Source organism: Pituophis catenifer, unplaced genomic scaffold (genome assembly GCF_029215685.1).
Source record: "Pituophis catenifer annectens isolate HBS135680 unplaced genomic scaffold, rPitCat1.0.hap2 SCAF_15, whole genome shotgun sequence".
Classification (NCBI taxonomy): domain Eukaryota; kingdom Metazoa; phylum Chordata; class Lepidosauria; order Squamata; family Colubridae; genus Pituophis; species Pituophis catenifer.
In genome coordinates this window covers 7168226-7192671 of record NW_027256895.1, presented here as the reverse complement: position 1 = coordinate 7192671, position 24446 = coordinate 7168226, and the positions used below count along the sequence as shown (strand labels likewise).

Genomic DNA, 24446 nt, shown 5'->3' with positions numbered 1-24446 from the left:
GGCATCTAGTCATGCCAGCCACATGACCATGGAGACCTCTTTGGACAGCGCTGGCTCTTCGGCTTTGAAACAGAGATGAGCACCGCCCCCTAGAATCGGGAAAGTCTAGCACATATGTGCGAGGAGAACCTTTACTTTTACCTTTATGCTTCCTATGTGTGTCCACTTGGGATATGAGAGAAAGCTGTGTTGAATTGGCAAAAGAGAGGCCAAACTGAGTTCTAAAATCCAGTAACAATTTGCATATGCAAACGGCAACGTAGTTATAATGGAAGTTTCCATTTTTTTAAAAAATAGCAGTTCTATCAGGAAATAAAGAGACTTGACACAAAGAAATTGTCCCAGTTTTATTAAACCAACAGCAACAACAAATTGCTATATATTTGTATAAATCAGGCTAATCCTACCATTTAAATATTTTATTTTTATTTATTTATTTTATTTATTTATTTATTTTGTCAAGCATGTATAAGATAACAGATAAGTATAAACATGATTATGAATACATGAAATGAATACAAATAAATGGAGACAGCAGGACAGGGATGGTAGGCACGCCCCTTAAAAAAGTTGTGTTGCATTGGCCGGGAATCGAACCCGGGCCTCCCGCGTGGCAGGCGAGAATTCTACCACTGAACCTACAAGGCTTACTTTCCCTGTCTTAAATATCTTCTCCAGTGCCTAGTTAAAAGAAGATTGTGTTCGCAAATAGAACACTCCCCCATGCACCCTTTTATTACATGTGTAGAAAGTTAGCACCCAGCCCTCTCCTAGAAGAATGAAGTATTTTGAGAAATATTTAAAAAGACAGAATATTATCTTTCCCTAAAGGAGAAACATATTTCTAAAGACAGAAACTCAAACCCTCAGTTCCCTGCCCCCAAGGAGATACTAAGCCTAGGCCAGCCTTTAGAAATGCAGATTTGGTAATCCATTATTCCCAGCAGCAAGGTCTGAACACAGATAGGATTAGACCTCAGCCCCTTCATTGCATCACCCGGCAAGCTTCAACCAAGCCTGAGACACAGGCAACCTACAAAGTTAGCTATGACCCCTGCATAGCCCCCTGGGAATTTGACAACAATCAATACCCTGTTTCCCCCCAAAAGGAGCCTTGGTGGAGCAGCGGACTAAAGTGCTGTTGAAGTAGCACTTAGCTGCCAGCTGCCTGCAATTACTGCGAGTTCAAATCTCACGAGGCTCAAGGTTGACTCAGCCTTCCATCCTTCCGAGGTAGGTAAAATGAGGACCTGGATTGTGGGGGCAATAAGCTGACTTTGTATAAAAAAGAACACCGCTCAGGGGGGGCCAAAAGCCCTACTAAGCAGGTATATTCAAAAGTATGAAGGCTATTGCTTAACACATTGTAAGCTGCCCTGAGTCTCCGGAGAAGGGCGGCATATAAATTGAACCAATAAATAAATAATAAATAAAATAAGACATCCTCTGATAATAAGCCCAATTGGGCTTTTGAGCCCATGCGCTAAAATAAGCCTCCCCCTGAAAATAAGCCCTCTCCAAAAATATTTAAATGCAGAGCTGGAAATCAGGCAAGACAGCAAGAGGAGCCCGATCTTGCTCCATGCACCCCAAATTAATAAGACCTCCCTGAAAATAAGGCCAAGCACTTATTTTGGGGTTCAAAAAAATATAAGACAGAATATATTCCTTGCACGGGAACAGGAAAGGGCAAGGCCCAAGAGAGGGTATAAACACCCCCTTCTCTCTCTCCTCCATGTGTTCAGCTGCCCAGGACTTCAAACCCATGTGGTCCTGTCCATCAATAAACCTTCTTTCCAATCAGCCTCCATGTTTTCAGTGTCTTTCTCCCCACTTGGAACTGAACCATTTGGGTATTTCTTCCAACACATGTAACATATATATGTTGTGGCCCGTCAGCGGCCGGTGTAGCTAGTAGCTGATTCCAACAGCGAGGAGGCTGGTGTGGTGCTGCACCAGCAGCCTGTGCAGCTGGCACTCGAGTCGGACAATGAGGAGGCTGGAGAAGATGTGGTGCCAGGGGCAGGGATTCAGCCAGGGCCTTCAGAACCTCCAGAAGCTCCCTTAAGTGAAGAGGACAAAGAGGAGGAGCTTCTTCTCGATGCATGGGCACGCAGAGCTGCCAAAAGGCAGGAGTGGCTCCTCAGGAAGAGGTCTCCTCAAGAGTAAGGCTTGGGGCTAATCGGCCACTCCCTTAGCCTATTTAAGGAGGAATGCTAACTGAAGCAATTTGCAGGGAACAACTCTGTTCACATACCTTCGTGTCTTGTCTTGCTTATCTTATCAGCTTCCTGCAAATTGCTTCTGGGCATTCTGCCAACCACAGTAAGCTTTCAGTATTATTCTTTGAATTCTTGGCGGTTGTTAATGCAGTTAATTAACAGCCGTTGTTGTAAAAAACTGGTTTATTTAACTAAAGTTTGAACGGACTTTGTGTATGCTGTGTTATTTGCGATTCGTAGCTGGGGTAGAACAATATATGATTCATGTAAAAAAAGGGGGGAGGGCTTCTTGTTAGCCCTACTAGGAAATGAACCTTAGACCAGGCTATCAATTCCACAGGAAGGATAAAGCTAGTTTTAGAAAGATTGGCTACAATAACAGAATATTGCAAGTCTGATTGTTCTGTACTTTCCTCTTCATTTTACACTCCAGTGAAGCCAGAAGGCATCTGCTGTCTAAGCAGCTTCCTAACATCAGGGCTGGATTTAGATGAAAAGAGGCCCTAGGCTATTCCACTTATGAGGCCCTTTCACCTATAGTGAAAGTGTAATTTTAATTTTACTAACAATTTGAATGTAGGCCTCTCTTGATCTTGAGGCCCTAGGCTGAAGCCTAGTTAGCCTATAGGAAAATCCGGCCCTGCCTAACATTATGTTATTGCTCTGGACTTTTTCAGCCCATGTTGGCTAGGTAACAGTTTCTGCATTCTACCAGACGATTATACCAGTGTTGGGTTCCAACCGGCTTTACTACCAGTTCTCTTCGTGCACGCGTTTCGTGCTCCTCTCACATGCGCACCAAACTTGCGCTCTGCGCAAGCGCGTTAGGTATCTGGCCAGCTGAGGTGTGGCAATCCACTCTGCCGCACCTATCAGCTGGGCTAAAAAAGAAGAAATAAAGGTAGGCATAATGCAGGGGCAGACAGGAGGGCCCAGCTCCTGGACAAAGAGAACCGGTTTGGTGACGTCATATCATCACTGCTACCGGCTCGGCCGAACCGGGCTGAACCGGGAGGAACCCACCACTGGATCATACTCTTTATTCTGAACATTTCTATTATGTGGTTGTGGTCATCAGCTTGACTTTTTTGATCCTCTGCAGATGGTCCTGGTACTTGGCATACCCTATAAGAGCCTTTGTAGTACAGTGGTCTAAAGCACCCTGTTATTAAGAACAGCTGCCTGAAATTACTGCAGGTTCAAATCTCGCCAAGGCTCAAGGTTGACTCAGCCTTCCATCCTTTCTAAGGTAGGTAAAATTGAGGACCCAGTTGTGGGGGCAATAAGCTGACTTTGTATAAATATACAAAAGAATGAAGGCTATTGCTTAGCACATTGTAAGCCACCCCGAGTCTCCGGAGAAGGGCGGCATATAAATCAAATTAAAAAAAAAAATAATAATATAAAGGTATCCCTGGAAGACCAATGTTAATTAATTTTCCACAGCATCCCATTCTGCGGATGAATTAAAAACCAAATTAAATTTGGTTACAAATTCAGAGGTGGCTAGAAAAAATGTTTGGACACCTATAGAATTTAAGCCAGAATTATTTCTATTAGGCATTATAACAGATGGCTATAGCAAAGGGTCAGTATACCTAATACTACACATCCTTTTTTATATATAAAAGTTTTTTTAATTTTTTAACAAACATACACAAACAAACAAACAATGCATTTTTTCTGAACAGAGTATTGGCCGAGTCACAAATTTGTACATTTTTAGTTATCTCCAACACAATTTATATATTTCACTTTTTGCCATATTCTTTCTCTCTAATTTTTATTTTCTTTTCCTTGTTTCTTCTGATGTATAACCAATATTACCATTTGCCCTAATCTCTAATTTTAGTCAGTTTTTCTTTTCCCCCCTCCTCTCATTGTTTTCTCCAAGTTAAAACCCTTTAATTTAAAATCAACCATTTTTCTAATACCTAACCCTAACTCTAAATCATCATAATCAAATATTTTCCCATTGCACATCCTGATGGCAGCGAGAATGGTATATGGACAGCAATGAAAATTTAAACTGCTTTTAAATTTTATATGTTGTGTTTTACCGTGGCTGTTCACTGCCCTGAGTCCTGTTAGAGAAGGGCGGTATACAAAAAATAAAATAAAATAAAATAAAATAAAATAAAATAAAATAAAATAAAATAAAATAAAATAATAAAATAAAATAAAATAAAATAAAATAAAATAAAATAAAATAAAATAAAATAAAATAAAATAAAATAAATAAAACACCCCTTCAGAAAAGGAGATAATAAGGAAGATATTAGTGTGTGCAGAGATGGATAGATTAATGTTAGAATTAAAAAAACAAAGGAGAGTCAGAATATTATGACTCATGGAACAGATTTTATCAATGGCTGGAAGCACTAGGTGGGAGTTGGAAGATAAAAAATTTAGGCTAAATAGACCCAGAATGAGATATTATATATGTGTCAACTTTGGAAGCCATATTAGGCCAGAAACTCCAATGTTGCCACCTTCTCTTTTTTTTTGGGGGGGGGGGGCAGAGAAGCAAGAGTTTGTTGGGGGACCAGGAAGGGAGGGAGGGGTGCCTCATAAAGACAGCTTGGCTTGCCACTCAGCTCCAATGAAAGAGGGGAGGATCGCCCATCACCAATCACCATTTCTTCTGCCTCCCACCCAATTGGCTGGGTTGAGAGCCAAAGGCCTGGATCAAACGGTGTCTAGCCAAATTGACAGGGACAAAGGGTGAGGGACCCATGGAGAATGGCCGGGGGAGGGCCAGCAGATGAGAAAAGCCACCTTTGATGTTGCCACTTTCTCATGTGTGGGAAAGTAGGAGAGGGGGTTAGTAGACATAATAGCATTCTTCCTGTTGGTCAAGATCAGGGCAATCCCGCAACCAGAGAAGGAGTGGTCAGGGGGCTGGATTGGGATGGGACAGAGGTTGATTGGAGCGTGTGACCGACTGGGTGGAAAAGGAGATGGTTTTGGCAGCTTTGACTTACTGAAGGAAAACCCAGGCTTTTCAGATTCGGGTTTTCCCAGATGTGCCAGTTTGCCTATTCTAGTAAAGAGGACTTTGGAAAATGCTTGCTTCCGTGTCTTTACTTGAAGTAGGGGTTTTTCTGGAACGCTGACATTATGCATTAGAATGAATACGTTGCTCAAAAATAATTGTACAAAACTAGCACTGTGTAAGTACCATGTTTCCCCGAAAATAAGACTCTGTCTTCTATTCTTTTGAAACCCGAAATAAGCGCTTGGCCTTATTTTCGGGGAGGTCTTATTATTTTGGGGCACGTGGAGCAAGATGGGGCTCCTCTTGCCGTCTTACCTGATTTCCAGCTCTGCTTTTAAATATTTTCAGGGAGGGCTTATTTTTGGGGCGAGGCTTATTTTAGCGCATGTGCTCAAAAGCGTGATTGGGCTTATTATCAGGGGATGTCTTATTTTTGGGAAAACAGGGTAGCATATGTGTTATTTGTCTTTCTCTTTGGTTTTCATGGTGGAAGAAATGCCAGGATGTCATACTGAGTTCGATATACTTATATGTAAATAATAAAATACACCAAATTAAAAGCCCATTATCTCCTTCTTAATGAGTATAGGTCTTGTGCCAAGCACCCAGGTCTTGTGCCAAGTCCCCAGTTTAACACCTTCTCCAAGATTACTTTTATCTGGGATCTCTAGGAATTAAGGGAGAGAGAAAGACAATTCTTTCTATGCTGATGCTCATTTTTGTTCAGTTCAGGCCTTAACACAATAATGTAGCATTTGGGAGAAAAGATACAGCCAAGCAAGCCAGCACTGGAAGCTAAGATGGAGAAGACCTCCACAGCTACCATGTATTTCCCTTTGGTGCTGAAATAGGTAGGAACAAAAGACAACCAAATGCTGCAAAACATCAGCATGCTAAAAGTGATGAACTTGGTTTCATTGAATGTGTCTGGCAATTTCCTGGCTAGAAAGGCCACGACGAAACTAAGGATGGACAGAAATCCCATGTAGCCCAAGACAAGGTAAAACATGATGGGAGAACCCGCATTACACTCTGCTAAGATCTCCGTTGCCTTGGAGTGTTTGTCTAGGTAAGGAAATGGGGGAAACATTCCTAGCCAGAAGGCACAAATGCTTACTTGGATCAAAGAGCAGGAAAAGACAATGGAGAATGCCAGTCTTTTCCCCAACCATTTCCTCATCTTAGATCCTGGCTTGGTGGCCATGAAAGCTACAACCACAGTTATGGTTTTGGCCAACACAGAAGAAATGGCCATTGAAAAGATGATGCCAAAGGTAGATTGTTGGAGGGAGCAGGTCACTTTTCCTGGCTGTCCAAGGAACAGCAAAGAAGAGAGGAAACAGAGTAGGAGGGAGACAAGAAGAATATAAGTGAGATCCTGGTTATTTGCTTTGACAATGGGCGAATGTCTATGCTTAATAAATAGTCCAAGCACCCAAGCTGTGGTTACTGAAAAGCAAAGAGCAAATGAAACTAGAATGACTCCTAAAGGTTCTTCCAATGCCAGAAAGCTTATTATTTTGAGCACGCATCCATCTTGCTCCATGCGAGGATACTGATCTTCTGGGCATTCGTGGCAGTCATCCATATCTGGAAGAGGAAATAGAAGCTCAAGGAAGATTATTGCTCTTTCTGACTTCTTTATACATGTGTTGTGACCAGTGCTGTTTAACTTCTAATGAAGCCTAGGTCAGAACCAGGGGTGGGTTCTACTTACCTTTACTACCAGTTCGCACTGGTTCTATAGAACCGGTAGTAAAACCAGCAGGAGGCTCCACCCACTGACCCAACATCATCAGAATGCTTCTGCACATGCACAGAAGCTTCTGCGCACACAGCCCCATTGCAAACCGGTAGTAAAGGGAAGTAGAACCCACCCCTGGTTCTGACCTAGGCTTCGTTAGAAATTAAACAGCACAAATATAATCCCGACAAACCTCTTTAATTCATACAGCTGTAAATTACTTTCATTTACAGTATAGTCCGCAAGGCTTGATAAACAGTCTTTCAGAGGAAGGTTATCAACACCCACCTATCTCCTGTGGAACGCTGCCATAGAGCTAATTTCCAGGCGCAGGGCAAGGCCAAACTTGGCACAGAGTCACAAACAGAAGTTTCAACTCTTGAATCGGCCAGATGAACTAATTGCTTCCTGCAATTAGTTCACGTCCCGTTTGCTTCTCTTTTATGTCTTATGGGAGGGACCAATCATCTCCAAGCTTTAGTCCCAAGTCGACCCTGTTTCCTTAATTGTTCCTGGCAGCTCTGCGCATGTGCACACTGGAAACAGGCTCACTCTGTTCTTCTGCCTCGCTGATGTCAGACTCCGGAGACTCCAGAGGCAGCAAAGAATTACCAGATGGCCTTGGCCCCCTCTCTGCCTCCGACTCAGAGCCATCATCCAAGTCCTCCCAAGACTCCAGGACTAGCCCACGTTCCTCCCCAACCTCCTCACTGTCTGAATCTGCTGCCAGCTCTGCTGGCCACTGGCGGGCCACAACAACATGTCAATGGCTCAGTTAAAACAAATACCCAAGCAGAATCCTTCCACGTTCTGCCCATCAGAACTTTTATGTACCTCTTTGGGTTGAAATCTTCCCTTCTCCACATGGAGCACAGTCATAGCAGCAAAACATTGCTCCTTCCTTCTTTGTTTTTTGTTCTCCGGGATGGCAGGAATCACTGCACACCGAAAGGGGAGTTACCTTGGCCATAAAAATAGAAGAAAAATGGAGGATAACAAAAAAAATTGAGGTTAGTATTGCTGTGGCCCACCAGCTGCCAGTGGAGCTGGAGCCAGATTCAGACAATGATGAGGTTGGGGAGGAACTTGGGCCAGTTCTGGAGTCTGGGGAAGGCTCTGATGGATGCTCTGTGTTGGATACAGAGATACAGCCAGGGCCGTCCAACATTTTCCACCCACCAGAGAGGCAGCTGCCTTTGGAAGCTGAGATGAGTGAGGAGGAAGAATAGTTGGAACCTGTTCCAGATGCACATATGTGCAGAGCTGTTAGAAGAGGTGAGCAACAGAGGACAAGGAGTCAACTCAGGAAGCAAAGCACACATGGACACTGAATTCCTCCCTGGCTGGGGAATAAATAGAAGGAAAGGGGAGTGGTTGTCATAGAGACAACAGTTCGTATTTCTGAAGATTTTGCTCATGGTGTTTCATGCCACAGAGACTCCTTGCCAGAACTTAATTTGCAGCCTTTCAGTAGGAGCTCACAGCCTTGCAATTATTGCAAGGAACTGATAAGGTCTGTTACTGAAGTTAACTCCTTGAAGGACTCCTGGCTGGACTTTTTGGTGGGTGAATGTAATTAATTCACAAGAGGTAAATAAAAAGGGGGTTTTTTTGTAACAAGGAATCTATTTCTTGCTTCTGCTAAGGCTGGGTCAGTTCAAGTATTTGAAACAAACATATTCTTTCAGAAATATCATGCCTGAAATCATTGATTGGGGATTGATTGGATTTAGTCTTCCGCTCCTCCCAAATCAATTTAGGGCAGGGAAAGAACTTTCTGTGAAACCAAAATGCATTCTAAAACATCTGATGGAATAGAATAGAATAAAAGAGTAGGAAGGGACCTTGGAGGTCTTCTTGTCCAACCCCCTGCTTAGGCAGGAAACCTTATCCCACTTCAGACAAATACACAGATCGATAGGAATACATCAAATTATATTCAGATGCTGTAAATCAGGGGCATCAAACTCAAGGCCCGGGGACAGGATCCGGCCCACTGGGTGTTTAGATCTGGCCCACAGGGGCTGCCCTGGAAACAGCAAAGACTGGCCTACAGTGCCTCTGCCAGAGAAAATGGAGCTTAGGAGGGCCACAGGTCCCGAACTCCGTTTTTGCTGGCAGAGGGTTGCAGGAGGCTGTCGCAGCCAAAAACGGAGCTTGGGAGTCCATTTTCACAGACAGAGCACTTGGGCCACCACAGGCATCCCCGATATGAATGATGTCGAGCTGGCCACACCCACCCTGGCCATGCCCCCCCCAGATCAAACACAACCCTGATGCAGCCCTCAATGAAATCGAGTTTGACACCCCTGTTCTAAATCATAGCAATAGCAATATCAATATCACTCAGAGTTATTTATTTATTTATTTATTTATTTATTTATTTATTTATTTATTTATTTATTTATTTATATTTCTATACCACCCTTCTCCTTTCGGACTCAGGGCGGTGAACAGCCAAAAATAAAACATATGTACACAAAAGTTAAAATAGTTTTAAAATAATTAAATAAAGTTTGGCCCATAATTTAAAACATTTCAATTAAAATCAGTATCAATTTTAAAAACCAATATAAAATCAGGCCAGCCTGGCTAACTGAAAGAAATAGGTTTTAAGGGCCTGACGAAAAGTCCGGAGGTCTGGGATCACTCATATCTCTGGGGGTAGATCGTTCCAGAGGGTAGGTGCCACCACAGAGAAGGCTCTCTCCCTGGGGGTCGTCAGCCGACATTGTCTGGCTGACGGCACCCTGAGGAGGCCCTCTCTGTGGGAGCGAACTGGCCGATGGGAGGCAATTGGTGGCAGAAGGCGGTCCCGTAAGTACCCCAGCCCTAAGCCATGGAGCGCTTTAAAGGTGATCACCAACACCTTGAAGCACACCCGGAAGTCCACTGGAAGCCAATGCAGCTCGCGCAGGAGAGGAGTCACATGGGAGTGCCCCAAAGTGAATATATCACTTCACAGTGCTTTACAGCCCTCTCTAAGTGGTTTACAAAGTCAGCCTATTGCCCCCAACAATCTGGGACCTCATTTTACTGCCCTTGGAAGGATGGAAGGCTGAGTCAACCTTGAGCCTGGTGAAATCTGAACTGCCAAATTGCAGGCAGCTAGCAGTCAACAGAGGTAGCCTGCCGTACTGTATTCTGACCATTGCACCACCATGACTCATGATCAACCTGTTTTGGAAATATGATTTGATTCAGATGTTTGACTAATGGTGCTTCATTTTAATCTCTGAATTGGTGCTTGAATAACAGAATAACAGAGTTAGAAGGGAACTTGGAGGTCTTCTAGTCCAATCCCCTGCTGCAGCCAAAGACCCTATACCAGGGGTGTCAAACTTGCGTCGTCATGTCGTCGGCACATGATATATTGTGATTTTTTCCCCTCCGCTAAACCGGGGGTGGGCGTGGCCAGTGCATGATACATCCAGGCTGTGGGCTGTGAGTTTGACAGCCTTGCCCTATACCATTTCCAACAAGTGGTTGTCTCAACTATTTTCGGAAGCCTCCAGTGTTGGAGCACCCACAACTTCTGAAGGCAAGCTGTTCTATTGATTACTGTATTTTTCGGAGTATAAGATGCACTTTTCCGCCCCCCGAAAAAGAGGGTGAAAATCGGGATGCATCTTATACTCCGAATGCAGCTCCACCCAGTTTCTCAAATGGAGGTTTCAGAGTCTGAAAAAAGCATCAGAAATGAAGCTTCATAAAAGAAGACCCCAAACAGAGCTTCAGAGGCTTTTTTTTCTGAAACTCTGTTTTGGAGGCTTTCAGAGGCAAGAAAAAAAGTTTTTTCTGAAGTGGAGTTTCCAAAGTTTCAAAGGCAGAAAAAAAAAAAGGCAAAGGCAAAAAAAAAAGCAAGGCACAGAGCTCACAACCAAGGAACCTGTTGCTAAAATTCACTTCTGGGAACAGCTGATTGGGGGTATTCTGGGAGGCCGATCCACCCGCCAATCAGCTTTTTTCTTATTTTCCTCCCAAAAAAACTAAGGTGCATTTTATACTCCAGTGTGTCTTATACTCCAAAAAATATGGTAATTGTTTTAAGTGTCAGGAATTTTTTCCTCAGTTCTAGGTTGCTTCCGTCCTTGATAAGTTTCCATCCATTGCAGTGGTGGGATTCATTTACCTTCCCTACCGGTTCACAAATGTGAGCAGTGCTCGCGCATTACGTCCGGGTGGGTGGACAGAGCCTCCCGCAGTCGCCACTACCAGTTTGCCCAAACCGGACAGAACCTGGAGATGGCTGGCAGGGGAGGAAGGAACTGTCCTTTGTGTCATTTGCATGGGAAAATGCTACTTCTGTAACCATTTAAGTTTCAGTAAAGTATACTCTTGGCAAAAGAAATGGCCAGGAGCCTTTTTTTGCTAGAGGAAGAAGTTGTGATCTGGTGCTTTGGAAAATACATTGACTCCTTTTCTTTGTGGCAACACTCCAGAAGATAGGTTTAAGATACAGAAGGATCTTGACAGACTTGAACATTGGGCACTATCTTAAAAAAAATGAAATTCAGTGGTGAAAAAAGCAAGGTTCTACATTTAGGCAAGAAAAACAAAATGCACAGGTACCGTATAGGTGGTACCTTGCTCAATAGTAGTAACTGTGAGAGGGATCTTGGAGTCCTAGTGGACAACCATTTAAATATGAGCCAGCCATGTGCAGCAGCTGTCAAAAAAGCCAACACAGTTCTGGGCTGCATCAACAGAGGGATAGAATCAAGATCACGTGAAGTGTTAATACCTTAACACTGGTAAGGCCACACTTGGAATCCTGCATCCAGTTTTGGTCGCCACGATTTAAAAAAGATGTGGAGACTCTAGAAAGAGTGCAGAGAAGAGCAACGAAGATGATTAGGGGACTTCGTAAAACATACGAAGAACGGTTGGTGGAATTGGGTATGACTAGTTTAATGAAAAGAAAGACTAGGGGAGACATGATAGCAGTATTCCAATATCTCAGGGGCTGCCACAAGAAGAGGTAGTCAAGCCAGAGGTGGGTTTCAGCAGGTTCTGACCAGTTCTGGAGAACGGTAGCAGAAAGTTTGAGTAGTTCGGAGAACCAGTAGTAAAAATTCTGACTGGCCACACCCCCATCTATTCTCTGCCTCCCAAGTCCCAGCTGATTGGGAGGAAACGGGAATTTTGCAGTAACCTTCTCCTGGAGTGGGGTGGGAATGGAGATTTTACAGTATCCTTCCCCTGCTACGCCCACCAAGCCATGCCCACCAAGCCACACAGTTAGAACAATAAATCAGTGGAACAACTTGCCTCCAGAAGTTGTGAATGTTCCAGCACTGGAAGTTTTTAAGAAAAGATTGGATAACCATTTGTCTGAAGTGGTGTAGGGTTTCCTGCCTGGGCAGGGGGTTGGACTAGAAGACCTCCAAGGTCCCTTCCAACTCTGTTATCATATTATATTATATTATATTATATTATATTATATTATATTATATTATATTATATTATATTATATTATATTATATTATATTATATTATATTATATTATATTATACTATATTATATTATATTATATTATATTATATTATATTATTTATTATTTATTTATTTGATTTGTATACCGCCCTACTCCCGAAGGACTCAGGGCGGTGAACAGCCAACAATAAAATACATAAATACACAAAATTTAAAAACCCGATAAAATCAAATTAAACTTTTTGGCCCAGACAAATTAAAATACCCCAATAATTTAAAAACAGATTAAAATTTACATATTTAAAAAGGGAAGAGATCAGGCCAAGCCCGCTTGATGGAATAAAAAAGTCTTTTATATATTATATATATAATATATATATAATATATAAAATATATTATATAATAATATATAATATATATAATATATAATATATAATATATAATATATAATATATAATATATAATATATAATATATAATATATAATATATAATATATAATATATAATATATATAATATAATATAATATAATATAATATATAATATATATTATATTATATTATATTATATTATATTATATTATATTATTATACTTTATTATTATATTATATGATATAATATATATAATAATATATATAATAATAATAATATATATAATAATAATATATATAATATTATTATATTATATGAATTTTGGTAAATATGTTGAGGAATGGTATTATTTTCTACATCTCAAATTTCTGAATGGGATGTATAGTACTATGCTATAAAGTATTATAGTGATGGATTATGCAAAACTTTAATTTCACCTTTAGTTTCATTTCCCTAATCAAAGAATCCCCACCTGATTAAAACTCCTGTGCCACTCGATTATATTTTTATTAATCGTGAGTTGGTTTCTTCCTAGCGCCTTGTGATCCACTTTTCCAATTTTGACTCGATGGAAAGACATGTTTGGAAGTACAATTATGTTTATTATATCAAATTCAGCAATCATTTCTTTGTTTCCATTAAAGGACACCTCTTCTCCCGCAGAATTGTTAAATGAAATTTCCCGAAGAAATGGGTGGAGCTAGTGCAGAGAGAAATAATAATAAATAAAAAAAAACAAAGGTGAAATTTCATGCAGAATTTTTGCAAATAGCAAAAAAAACCCAAAAACAAAGATGTCCCAAAGCAGAGGTGGGATTCACTTACCTTCCCTACCAGTTTGCAAATGTGTGCACAGTACTCGCACATTACATGAGGGTGAGTGGGCGGAGCCTCCCACAGTCGCCACTACCGGTTCGCCTGAACCAGACAGAACCGGCTGAATCCCACCTCTGTCCCAAAGGTGCTTTTTTTCCCCAAAAGCCAACTGGACTTGCTTGGGTTTTTTGCTTCTCATCCAAGAAGCTTCTTCAGTTCTAGAAGCTTCTTCGATGAGAAGTGAAACATTTTCAAAGAAGAAAACAAAAAAAAGTCTTTAGAAAAAGCATCTTTGGGACAACCAGGATCTGGGTGATTGAGAATCTCCACAGGAGGGGTGGGTTCTAAATTTTTTTACTAACGGTTCTGTGGGCGTGGCTTATTTTGTGCATGTGGTTTGATGGTCATGTGACAATTCTTTAGGATTTAGCAGAGGTCCTGGTCTATCAGGCTTTTAACTGCTTGCAGAGGTGTACCGGTCTACCCGTTTGTTCTTGGAGCATTCTGGTCTACCCATTTGTTTTTCAAGGCACCGGCCTACCCATTTGTTTTTTTGAGCGCACTGGTCTACCACCAAACTGCCTTTTAACACTGATCAGCTGTACGGCAGGCCTTTGAAGTCCCACGGCAAGAGTTTAAACAGTTTTTTTCCTTCTAGCCGATCAGCTGGGACTCGGGAGGCAGCGAATAGATTGGAGGCGGGGCCAAATAAAAGGTAAGAATAACGTGTGTGTGTGTGTGTGTGAGGGCCCAACTCCCAAACAAAGAGAACCAGTTTGGTGACATCATATCATCACCGCTACAGGCTCGGCCGAACCAGGCCGAACCGAAAGGAATCCACCACTGCTCCACAGACAAAAAGCAGATATCAAGAAAGGCAATTATTTTTGTATCAGCTTCCTTTTCTAAGATTGCACATGGCTTGTTTAATAAATAAGAAGTTCAAAAGAAGGTTGTTGCTGATGCTGATACTACTATTAACGATTTAAATATTGTGTTAATTTGTTCTGTATTGAATCATGTTTTATCATCTGACTGCATTTTGACATATGTTTTAATATGGAAAGCAGTTGGAAAGTATGTTCTTCATACCCTGTTTTCCCCAAAATAAGACATCCCCTGATAATAAGCCCAATCGGGCTTTTGAGTGCATGGCAATAAGGCCAAACGCTTATTTCAGGGTTAAAAAAATATAAGACAGGGTCTTATTTTCAGGAAAACATGGTAGAACAATGTTTTATTGACTACAGTAGTGGCCAAAATTGTGGAAACCTTTTGGGAAAAGTGTATTTTTGAGGTTTGACGGCTAATAACACCACTTTTCTTTTTTGGGAGTTTCAAGATAATCATATTCCACTGTTGGAATAGCCTGGGAATAACCCAGACCTTAACCCAATGGAAAATCTATGGAGCCGACTAAAGAAACTTGTTAATCAGAAGCGACCCAGCAATAAAACCCAGTTAATAGAAGCAATCATTCAATCTTGGTTTCACATCATAACAGCTGCAGAACTAAAAGACTTGGTTCACTACATGGGAAGATGCTGTAAAGCCGTAATTCCTGCTAAAGGTTACCCAACTAAGGATTAACTGACATGATGATCGTTTTTGTATATCTCGTTTTTTCTATGGTGATAATTTTTGTATATCTCATTTTTTCTACGTGTTTCGCTTTTCTTCTTTATCCTGTAACTGCTATTCTAATGGCAAATCCTTCATAAAAGTTATTGCATTACATTCTTGATTAAATCATTTTTCCATCGAAATTTAATTTAATTTAATTTAATTTAATTTAATTTAATTTAATTTAATTTAATTTAATTTAATTTAATTTAATTTAATTTAATTTAATTTAATTTAATTTAATTTAATAATTTAATTTAATTTAATTTAATTTAATTTAATTTAATTATTTTTATTTTTATTTATTTTTATATGCCGCCCTTCTCTGGAGACTCAGGGCAGCTTACAATGCGTTAAGCAATAGCCTTCATACTTTTGTATATTTTATACAAAGTCAGCTTATTGCCCCCACAAACTGGGTCCTCATTTTACCCACCTTAGAAAGGATGGAAGGCTGAGTCGACCTTGAGCCTGGGGAGAATTGAACTCGCAGTAATTGCAGGCAGCTGGATGTTAAATGCTGCCTTAGTAGGAGGCATTAACCTCCTACGCCACCCAGGTGTAAATTATTTAATTTAATTTAATTTATATGCCGCCCCTCTCCAAAGACTCAGGGCAGCTCACAAAAAAAAAACAACATTTAAAAATTAGAAACATTAAAAACTCATTCACGCCATTCATGGCCGGATCTCGCCAGATCACAAGAGCGAGATCAATGGCCCCAGGCCTGCCAGAAAAGCCAGGTCTTCACTGCTTTTCGGAAGGCCAATAGGGTGGGGATGGTCTGGACCTCAGGAGGTAACTGGTTCCAGAGAGCTGGGGCCGCCACAGAGAAGGCCCTCCCCCGCGGGCTCACCAACTGGCATTGTTTAGCTGACAGGACCTGGAGGAGACCAACTCTGTGGGATCTTACTGGTCGCTGGGAGCTATGCAGCAGAAGGCAGAAGATAACCTGGCCCTGAGCCATATAGTACTATTCCCGAAAAAAAGTGGTGTTATTAGCAAGTTTTAGAAAATACACTTTTCCCAAAAGGTTTCCACAATTTTGGCCACTATGGTATGTCTGCATTCTGAGATATCTTTTGATATGGAAAACAGTCTGGACATAGTGACAATGAATAAATGAATGAACAACCTTTTCTCAGTGGCTTAATCTACAGATTGTTTCACTTGCATCTGACTCTGACAAATCCTATTTCATGCTTGTTGGAGACATTACCTGCCAAGCTTCAACTTTTCCCAATCTGTACTTGGATCTAGCAGAAACTCTGGTGTGCAAAGCATGTGCTACAGCAGAGACAGCATTGTAGATGCTATAGCTGTGTCCAGTCATGTCCATTTCAAACACAAGTCCAGGAAGGCTCCTTAGCTGCTCCTGCCCACTGCATGTTCCATCATTTTTTGGTAGCACGCCAGAATCTGGAAAAGAACAGTCAAAGGCTTGCGCCCAAAAGTCCTTGAGAAAATTGTCATTTTGGTCCCAGTGTGGTTTTACATCTTGAAGGAACATTTGAAACTGTGCACATTCCCTTGAGTGAATTGACAAGGAAATGGTGCCATGGAACAAATCGATATTTTCTTGCAATAAGAAACTCGTCGTAGCAAAATCAATCTGGGCTGTTGTAATCCATAGTCTTCCAAAAGGTGCATTATCGTGAAAACCTGAGCCTGCCATAGTTACCAACATGCTCAGCCGCATAATAGTGAGAGTCTCACCATAAATTAACCACGCTCGGGTTTTCACATCCTGCAAACGTAGAGACATTTTCCAAACCAACTGATGTAGGTCTTCAAAGGTAAGCAGGAGGCTTTGGTTGGGGATTCTTTCTGTGAAGGCTGAGCAGATGCCATTCTGAGAGAGCAGTGGTCTCAGGGCTTTCGAGAACGATTCTCCACTGTCACCTTCCAGAATGAAGAGTCCAATCCAAGTCCATTGGAAGTGCTTGAGCAAATGGATAATCCCCATGTACAGATGGCTTTCATTTGGGACCATACGGTAGAAGGACTTACCGTGTCTCTCATTATGTCCTTGTGAACCAAATGATCCATAGGTCAGCTAAAAAGAAATGCAAAGATGTTTTGTAGTGTTGAGCTGTAAAGCACACCAGTGGTGGGATTCAGCCAGTTCACACAGGTTCGGTAGAACCAGTAGCTAACTTTTTGTGCAGTTCAGCAAACTGGCTGAATAGCATGCCTCTTCACGCCTCTCCCCTCCCCTCCCAGACACTCTTTGCCTCACTGCCCACCTGCTCACCTGGTCACCCAGCTGCTCACCCGACTGGGCAGCAGGGTGAGTAGCTGGGCATGACAAGGAGTGGCTGGGAGGGGAGGGGCAAGGCAGGGCCGGGCATGGCAAGGAGAGGCTGGGCGCACTGAGGTGTCCCTCAGTGTGAGTGATGTCAAGTTGGCCATGCCCACTCAGTCACATGACCACCAAGCCATGCCTACCTAGCCAGTTATTAGGACAGAAAACCGGTTGTTAAATGATCTGAATCCCATCACTGAAGTACACCAATTATGTATGTACATACACAATTGGTATGCTTCACCAGGCTTAAAGTTGATTCAGCCTTCCATCCTTCCGAGGTGGGTAAAATGAGGACCCAGATTGTTGGGGGCAATATGCTGACTCTGTAAACCACTTAGAGAGGGTTGTAAAAGCACAGTAAAGCGGTATATATGTCTGAGTGCTATTGCTATTGCTATGTAGATACATTTGTGAAGGGTAACATTAAGGTACTGTTTGAGTGATGTGGTGGCCTAGAAGTGGAACTCTCACCTCACAATCAGGAGGCTGTGAGTTCGATCTTAGGTAGAGGCATATATTTCTCTCTCTGGGCACAATGAGAAAATATCTGCTGAACAAAACTCCGCACTGGTGACAGGAAGGGTATATGGCAAGTAAAACGCTCAGCTCCATTCAGTTGCCCAGACTCCACCCCGCAAGGGATTACGGGGTCATTAAATGACCCAAAAAAATCATTAGTGTACTATTTGAAATTATAAGTAATGGTTCAACCTTTCGAATCATTTATATTACAGATATATGTTACATTCATCTGATTCTAGAGATTGCATAAATTTACAGGACAATAAGAATTAATCTTGAAGACTTGATATATTACCTCTGCACTGGGAATATAATGCCTGCAAATGTTACCTAGGAATCCTGCAATACAGATATTCTTATATTCCTATACTGATAATCAGCAATTTCTATTCCCAGCTAATATATGCCTTTCTGAAAATCTCCCGCAAAATGTCTGAATATCCCCACTTCTGCCTAAATAAATCTTACCTGTGGAATCTCATAGAGACTTAAGATATCTGCCATAAGGAAGGAAATGTCAGAATTCATTGCCCCAATAACGGCTATTACTTTTTTTCTCTGGCTACCACATTCATAGTTGGGGATAAATTTGTCTGAATTGAAAAGAAGGTCCAGGGCAGTCCGATAGGTCATTTTTGCATTATAATAGCTGTCAAATATATGGAAACCAAGAGTGATATTGGGTAAGATTTGGGGGTTCTTGTTGACTTCATGTGCAGAGAATGCCAAAGCCAAGATGTGCTGGTAAAACTTTGTGATCATGCTGTGAATAGAATCAAAACTTTCTGTCATTAGTCAATTGTGTAGGACAGGGGTCTGCAACCTTAAATACTCAAAGAGCCATTGGACCCGTTTCCCACAGAAAAGAAAACACAGGGAGCCACAAAAACTGGGTGGGTTGGCCAACTCAACATCGCTCACTTCCACCAGTCACATGACCCCCCCCCCTAGCCACACCTACCCAGCCGGTCATTAGGGCAGAGAAACAGTTGTTTTTTAACAGTTGTTAAAAAAACAACGGGAACAACAAAATCCTTTTGACATCTCTCTCTCTCCCCTCTCTCCCTCCCTCTCTCTCCCCCCTCCCTCTCTCTCTTATCTCTCTGTCTCTGCCCTGGCCACTTCTACATCCCCCACCATCGCCCTTACCTTCTCAGGCCAGATGAGGAGTGACTGGGAGGAGAGGACGAGGTGTGGGGCCAGCCAGTGGGATCACCTGACAGGGAACCACAGCAGAGGGCCCAAAGAGCCCCATGCGGCTCCAGAGCTGCAGGTTGCTGACCCCTGGTGTAGCACTTGCATGTTTTAAAAGTTTGCATCTTTTTTTTTTTAAGATGATCACTCTTTTTCTCTTTCCTTGATCTACCCCAATCTGTTGACATGGAATGGAAACTTTTGATGATACAATTTTGTTGCTAAGGTATGTCCGACTCTTTGCAACCCCATGGACCACAACACGTCAGGCCCCCTGACCGCCACTGTCTCCCAGACTCTGCCCAAAGCCATGCCTGTTGTGCCAATGACACTGTCTAACCATTTCAAACACTGCCATTATCCCCATGAATATCTCAGGGGTTGCCCCAAAGAAGAGGTGGTCAACCTGTTCTCCAAAGCACCTGAAGGTAGAACAAGAAGCAATGGGTGGAAACTAATCAAGGAGAGAAGCAACTTAGAACTAAGGAGAAATTTCCTGACGGTTAGAACAATTCATCAGTAGAACAACTTGCCTCCAGAAGTTGTGAATGCTCCAAAGCTGGAAGCTTTTAAGAAGAGATTGGACATTGTATAGGGTTTCTTGCCTGAGCAGGGGGTTGGACTAGAAGATCTCCAGGATCCCTTCCAACTCTGGTATTGTATTGTATTGTATTGTATTGTATTGTATTGTATTGTATTGTATTGTATTGTATTGTATTGTATTGTATTGTATTGTATTGTATTGTATTGTATTGTACTCTACTCTACTCTACTCTACTCTACTCTACACTACTCTACTTCTATTCTATTCTATTCTATTCTATTCTATTCTATTCTATTCTATTCTATTCTATTCTATTCTATTCTATTCTATGGAATTTGCTTCTTCCTGTGTTAGAATCTCCTCCACATTTGTAAAGACGGGGGGAGGGGGGTGAGATCACAGAAAGCTGCTCCTTAAAGAAATGTTGCTTAATTCTTAGCAGATGGTCTCATGAATATGAAATCCGTAGTGAATCGCAGAGAATAATAAAAAATAAAGAAACCATTAGAGAGCAAGGCAGCCTTCAGCGGTGCCATCTTGGATCAAGAAATTGTATTCTATTCTATCCCCATCTCCTTTTGCCTTCAGTCTTTCCTAACGTCAGGGTCTTTTCTAATGAGTTGATGAGACATTATAAGACTATTGATCGCTTTTGTTTGGATGTGACTAAAACCCTCGTATCTTCTTTTCAAATCTTATTCCTAGGCATTGGGGAGTCCAAGACCGCAGGGGAAATGAAAAGACTATTGTCAGTTTTGGAAGACAATTTTCTTTTTGCTTCTAAACTGCCACATATTTAAGTTGGGGAAGTTGGGAGGGGGTCGTTGTTGGAGTGATAGAAAGTTAGTCATAACAACATTCTACACTCAAGGACTTTTGCCTGCATCTGATGGAGACTGCCTGAAGATTGTATCCGGTGGAGTGTGAAGAGTTGATTGGACAATGTGATGAACTTGGGGGGTGTGGGGCAGGGCTATGAACTCTTAGCTGGGTGGGGAAAACCTGGAAGCTTTCAGATTTGGGTTTTCCCAGATGTGCTAACATGACATCTCTAATAAATTGGAACTTTGAGGAACCTCATGATTCATAGCTCTATTTTGTTGGGGGTGTTCTTTGGAACCCTGAAAACTATCTTATATCTATCTACAGTATCTCCTTGACTATGAAAGCAACATTGTTCTCCCTTTGTTCTTCATGTTCTGAATAACAAACATGATCTTCTGATTGAAAGAGTCCAATTCCAGAACATTTCAGTTCACTGATGTCTAAGAAGTTAATGTGTTATTGGTTCATTTCAACTTTAACTGTGTTGAGCATCCCATCTTCATATTTCTTATGGTCTGTGCTCTCACTGTAATTCTGCCTTTGGAAGTCCAGCTTTTCTTTTCGTACATGACAATATCAACTAGCAACTAGCTATTCCAGGGTCTTTGATCTGATTGCATTGTAAAAAGCATTAACATTCCGAAAGACCTCAGCATTTTCTCAGGAGAACATTGAATGCCATCTGACCAAAAGGGCACTATATTCTGGCACTATATTGCCAGTCGCTTTATATTACCTTTCTAAGTGGCTTTCTTGTTAAAATAGAGGAATCGTTTAGCATTGCTTTCTGCATGGAATGAAATTATGCCTTTGCCATTGTTACGAAACCGATCATGCACCTCCAGCATTTCCTATATCACTGATGCCTACTTGCTTTAATTAGCTGAGATTATCTTCATATCTGGGTATATGATCATCACCATCATCAGTCTGTCCATTGTCTATCCACTGCAGGATGAATGCCTCTTCTGCATGTTTCCAACCGATACAAGTCCCGAGTTTTCTTTTGCCAATTGTCGATTTATCTTGTTTTAGATGGATCGACAACTCATCGCTTCCAGGGACACCACTACCACTACAATCAACTAATGTAGCAGAATTGCTTCAGCAGAATTATTATATAATGGCTTTCTCCAGTGGTGGGATTCAAATAATTTAACAACTGGTTCTCTGCCCTAATGATTTCTTCCAACAACCAGTTTGCCAAACTACTCAGAAAGTTAACAACCGGTTCTCCTGAAGTGGTGAGAAGTGGCTGAATTCCACCACTGGCTTTCTCTAAATTGGAAGTCTGCTAAATATGTTATATTTCAGTTCCCATAATTCCTGATATTAGAGAGATTGCACTCCAATGGATGACTGCTACAAATAGAACAGTGACTAGAGTAGTTGTTTATGCTATTTTGAGCTGAGAAGAATACCCTGCTTTTACTTCCTTACGCAATTTACAAGAATTGAGCTCTGTCTATCCAGTGGATCAAGGCTTCAGTTTAAACATTTCACTGCTATACTGTATGTTATAAAGTGCATATCATCTCACATGCAACATGTTTATGAGGAATTCTAAGACAGAAATGTATTTATTTAGACAATTTTTTTTTAATTTGATTTATATGCCGCCCTTCTCCGGAGACTCAGGGCGGCTTACAATGCGTTAAGCAATAGCCTTCATTCTTTTGTATATTTTATACAAAGTCAGCTTATTGCCCCCACAAACTGGGTCCTCATTTCACCTACCTTAGAAAGGATGGAAGGCTGAGTCAACCTTGAGCCTTGGAGAGATTCGAACCAGCAGAAATTGCAGGCAGCTGTGTTAATAACAGGGTGCACTAAACCCCTGTACTATCAAGGCTCTTTAATCCTGACTCTTGGAAATACAATCCTAAATATTTCAGAATTAAATAAAACTCATTATAGATGGTAAATTCAAAATAAAAAAAATAAAAATATATTTAAAAAAGACTATCTTATAGAATAACAGAGTTTGGAAGGGACCTTAGAGGTCTTCTAGTCCAAAACTCCTGCTCAGGCAGAAAACCCTATGCATTGTGGGCTGCCAAGGTTACCAAGAAATGGATAATAAAAGCAAATCAACCCAGTGTTCTCATTGAAGCACAGATCAAATTATTCTATCCAGGTCACATCATACGAAGTTCTACCTTGGGTAGAAAAGGCTTTAATACTGGGAAAAGTGCAAGTGGGCAACCAGTGAACAGATGCAGTTACAGTGTCAATGGTTGCATCCGTGGAAGACCTGAAGGACTAAGTTAGGGACAGATCATCATGGAGAAAAATCACGTCATTGTTAAGCAATAGCACTTAGACTTACAGTATATACTGCTTCACAGTGCTTTATAGCACTCTCTAAGTGGTTTACAGAGTCAACATATTGCCCCCAACAATCCGGGTCCTCATTTTACCCACCTCAGAAAGATGGAAGGCTGAGTCAACTTTGAGCCTGATGAGATTCGAACTGCCAAACTGCTGGCAGCTGGTGATCAGTGGATGCACTCTAACCACTGTGCCACTGCAGCTCTTAAGAGTCAGTCATTCAATAAAGTAACTTATGTTTCTTTATAAAAAATATATGAATTAGCATCCTCCGAAATAACTTGATTTCCCATAAGTGAAAAATAGATTTTTAAAAAGTTTGTAGAAATTATCTCTAGCTGTTCCATACTGGGTAGGAATCTTTTATCATTCTATATTTTTAAAAAGAAAATGTGTAGTTCCTTCTATCCTGTTCTTATAGATATATATATATCCTTTGGACAGCTTCTGCAAATCTATTATGAAGGTATAATATTTGCCTACAGTTGCTACCGTGTTTCCCTGAAAATACATCCTACTCTGAAAGTAAGTCCTCGCTTAACTGAAGGAAAAATAAGCCCTAATTAAGACCCCGCACACTCTGGAGTGAACAGGTAAAAATTAAGCTAGGGTAGGGATGGAGCTACCCTATTACTTACCTTCGGACAGTTGTAGCCACACCTCACACATCTTGGCCCATTTCTTCCTGAGCTGGCAAGGCTTTCCTAAAGGCTCTGTAGCCAAAAACACAGCTCTGGATCAACCTGGATCTCTGTTATCAGCTGCAGAGGTCTTTCCTGAAGGCCTCTCTAGCCGATAACAGAGCTCCAGACTGATCCGGAGCTCTGTTATCGGCTGCAGAGGCCTTCAGGAAAGTCTTGCTGGTCTTGCCGGCTGAAGAAGTTCCTGAAGACCTCTGATAGTGAAAAGGAGGTCAGGGGCAACACACTCAAGTGAGGTAAATCAGTGGACGCCACTGCCACCACTTGAAAATAAGACCTGGGGCCTTTTTTGGTGGCAATATACACTGCTCAAACAAATAAAGGGAACACAAGCAGAAGACATCCGAGGTTTGAATGAATGAAATAGCCTTATTAAATGCTTTGTTCGTTACATACAGTAGTTTTGTGTTCCCTTTAGTTGTTTGAGCAGTGTATAAACTACTGTATGTAAAGAACAAAGTATTTAATAAGGCTATTTCATTCATTTAGATCTCGGATGTCTTCTGCTTGTGTCAGCAAATGAGTGTGCTGATGTTCTTACATGGGGTTGGTCTTTCAGGGACCATAAATCTGAGTTTCTGAATCCATAAGTTCCCAACCCACCCAGAAAAGAGAAAAAGAAGGAACTGCTTACACTGGTAGATCAAAGACCATCTCCTCAGAAGGCTGTCTGCGGAAAAGAAGTTTCGGAAAAAGTATAATGATAAGAGAAACAATCCCACCAATGGTGAAGTCTCCAGGCTGATACCATTCATGAGGAACAGGGACAGGATCAACAGAAAGACATTTTTTACCGCCTTCTTCACCCATC

General features: G+C 41.4%; 1 protein-coding gene and 1 non-coding gene across 2 annotated transcripts; both read right to left on the bottom strand.

Moving 5' to 3' along the window:
* Positions 1-576: 576 nt before the first annotated feature.
* TRNAG-GCC (transfer RNA glycine (anticodon GCC)) lies at positions 577-647 on the bottom strand. The gene has a single exon. It is a non-coding gene; the product is annotated as a tRNA-Gly (tRNA).
* A 5240-nt stretch (positions 648-5887) lies between these two features.
* On the bottom strand, positions 5888-23603 carry LOC139324850 (vomeronasal type-2 receptor 26-like). The gene is made up of 5 exons (XM_070954601.1): positions 23573-23603; positions 19190-19256; positions 18509-18689; positions 7799-7925; positions 5888-6810 (listed from the first exon to the last, which is right to left on the bottom strand). Exons 1-5 carry the CDS (start codon positions 23601-23603, stop codon positions 5888-5890), a joined length of 1329 nt encoding a protein of 442 aa, XP_070810702.1.
* Between the last annotated feature and the right edge of the window lie 843 nt (positions 23604-24446).

Coding starts and splice junctions, on each gene's coding strand:
- LOC139324850 (XM_070954601.1), bottom strand. CDS start 23,603: ATGTGTGAGGTGTGGCTACAACTGTCCGAAG. Junction 19,257..23,572: donor GTGGCTACAACTGTCCGAAG/GTAAGTAATAGG, acceptor GTTCCCTGTCAG/GTGATCCCACTGGCTGGCCC. Junction 18,690..19,189: donor TCCTCATCTGGCCTGAGAAG/GTAAGGGCGATG, acceptor TATATTTGACAG/CTATTATAATGCAAAAATGA.